This window comes from Babylonia areolata, chromosome 10, assembly GCF_041734735.1.
Source record: "Babylonia areolata isolate BAREFJ2019XMU chromosome 10, ASM4173473v1, whole genome shotgun sequence".
Lineage (NCBI taxonomy): Eukaryota > Metazoa > Mollusca > Gastropoda > Neogastropoda > Buccinidae > Babylonia > Babylonia areolata.
This window is the reverse complement of record NC_134885.1, coordinates 4,259,252-4,261,395: the sequence shown is the minus strand read 5'-3', so window position 1 is coordinate 4,261,395 and position 2,144 is coordinate 4,259,252. Positions and strand designations below refer to the sequence as shown.

At 43.8% G+C, this 2,144-nt stretch overlaps 1 protein-coding gene across 11 annotated transcripts in view; it reads left to right on the top strand.

Moving 5' to 3' along the window:
* The first annotated feature begins 787 nt into the window (after window positions 1-787).
* LOC143286727 (vinculin-like) overlaps window positions 788-2,144 on the top strand; it is a 95,446-nt gene continuing 94,089 nt past the window's right edge. For all 11 annotated transcript variants that reach the window (XM_076594445.1, XM_076594443.1, XM_076594444.1 and 8 more), the window contains exon 1: window positions 788-967. In XM_076594445.1, coding sequence (XP_076450560.1) covers window positions 911-967 — 57 coding nt within the window. In that variant the 5' untranslated portion in view covers window positions 788-910. The remainder of the gene's footprint in view (window positions 968-2,144) is intronic.

The window sequence follows — 2,144 nt, the reverse complement described above, 5'->3', positions numbered from 1 at the left end:
CACACACTTGGCACACTGAAAAAGAACCCATGCTGGCAACAAAAGTATTGTCCTCTGCACGCTGTAGAAAAAAGATCACTCTGATAGTTACACAAATATACATGCTTGCACTCAAGGCCTGACTTACGCGTTGGTTGTGCTGCTGTAAGGCATCTGCTAGCAGATGTGGTGTAGCGTATATGATTTGTCTGAACAAGTGACTCGTGACGTTTTCCTAAGATACTGTGACCCAGTTCCACTGACACTACCGGATCACTCCCAGCTATAACGCTCGTCACTTTTCCGCTCCATGGTGCATGAAAGTGTCAAGCGACCGCGCGTATTTGTCTGATCTGAAACGTGAAGCTCCTGACATTGTTTGCTTCGGAATTGGAATTGTCATTAATACCCGCCATCTGCATTTTTGGACTTTGTGCATTTCAACGTCAAAAAGCACGTTCCATTCAAAGCAGGTGAGGAAATCCCACCCCCTCCCACGCAGACACGCTCATGTATTGACGTTGAGCCCCACACTGCGTGCCTCACCCATTCGACCAACCCATATTGCTTCTGAGCGTAGCTGTTTCCTTATATGGCAAGCAGGCCTGGATAGATTTCGAAACTAGCTGAGCTCAGTTACACGCAAAGGAAACCTTTTCCTTTTGGAGACAAGGAGGATGCAATGTTGGTCGGATTTTTCATGATTTTGATGAAAGCTGTAATCCACGTAAAGCGATATTGTTCATAAGGTTTAATCGTACGAAACCTACATGATTGCTCCTTAGCGCTGACTCTGTGTGGCATTCTGTGACTGTGTGAGTCAGTGACCCAGGTCACTGCTTTGGATTTTTGTTGTGCTCGGGTCAAGGGAATCTTGTTTGTTTTTTTCTGGCGATCACAGCGTTGTTTCAAGCAGCAGCAGATCAGCAAAATGCCTGTCTTCCACACGAAGACAATTGAGAGTATTTTGGAGCCAGTAGCCCAGCAGGTAAGTGTGTCATCGCTCATAATATTGCCGTCGGAGGCAGTTGATTTGATGGAAGATCTTTAACTTTACTGAGAGCATTTTCCTGTTTTCAAACAGCCCAGTCATTCTTATCGCAAATAGTTAATTTCAGTTTGAATCGGTTGCATTTATTATGTTCAGGTGTAGATCTAGAGATGTGACTGTTTTGCGAGAGATCGTGAGACATTTTCCACACCCAGAGCAGACGATCATTTTGCCTTCGGACACGGTTGCCGGAGTTGAGAGCAGACCGGCAGACACGCCGGGCGGCTTGCTATCGAAGAGATGGAATGTTGTTCTGCATGTTCCAAGATGTGGCTTAGTCGCCAAGCTTCTTCACGCATACATGGTTATGAACTAAATACATCTCCTGCCGGACAACCGAAGGAAACTGACACCACGGAGAGGGGTTGTGAGGGTGGAGGGGCAAACACAACCCATCTTGAAATCTTTTAACTTGACACAGTGAACTGAAAATAAATATTGTCGACCTGTACAACACACACACGCACGCGCGCGCGCACACACACACACACACACACACACACACACATGCAAGTGAGCGCGCGCGCACACACACACACACACACACAAATTCAAACACACACATATATTAACCATACACATTACAATTAAGCTATCGATGTTGAATACTAAACTTGTCAAAATTCTAATACAGTCATTGTTCTTTTTGTTCTCCAAGTTTTGCACAGTCACTTCCTAACATTTAGTGTTTACAGTGTTTGTTGTTGTTCGCTTTTTTGTTGTTTGTTTTTTTCATTTTTGTTAGAAGTTTATGGTTTTGGTGAGACTGAGAGAGTGAGGGAGAGACCAGTGAGAGAGAGTGTGTGTTTTTGCTATGACTGTACTCATAATAATCATTTGAGATTATGGATTCAGATTTCAGCATCATTAGCAAACTTGCTTAACTGCCCACCCACCCCACCCCAACCCATCCCCCCAAAAAAATTGCAGTGGAGAACTTTCATAGCTCTTGAAGTTTCCCAAATGTGAACTGAAATTACCTTTCAGAAATATTATCATCAGGGTGAATCATGCCTTTTGAAAGCTGCATCATGCCTTTTGAAAGCTTTTGAAAGCTGCATCATGCCTTTTGAAAGCTGTTTGTGGAAAATCAACATGCAGAAGAATAAAATCA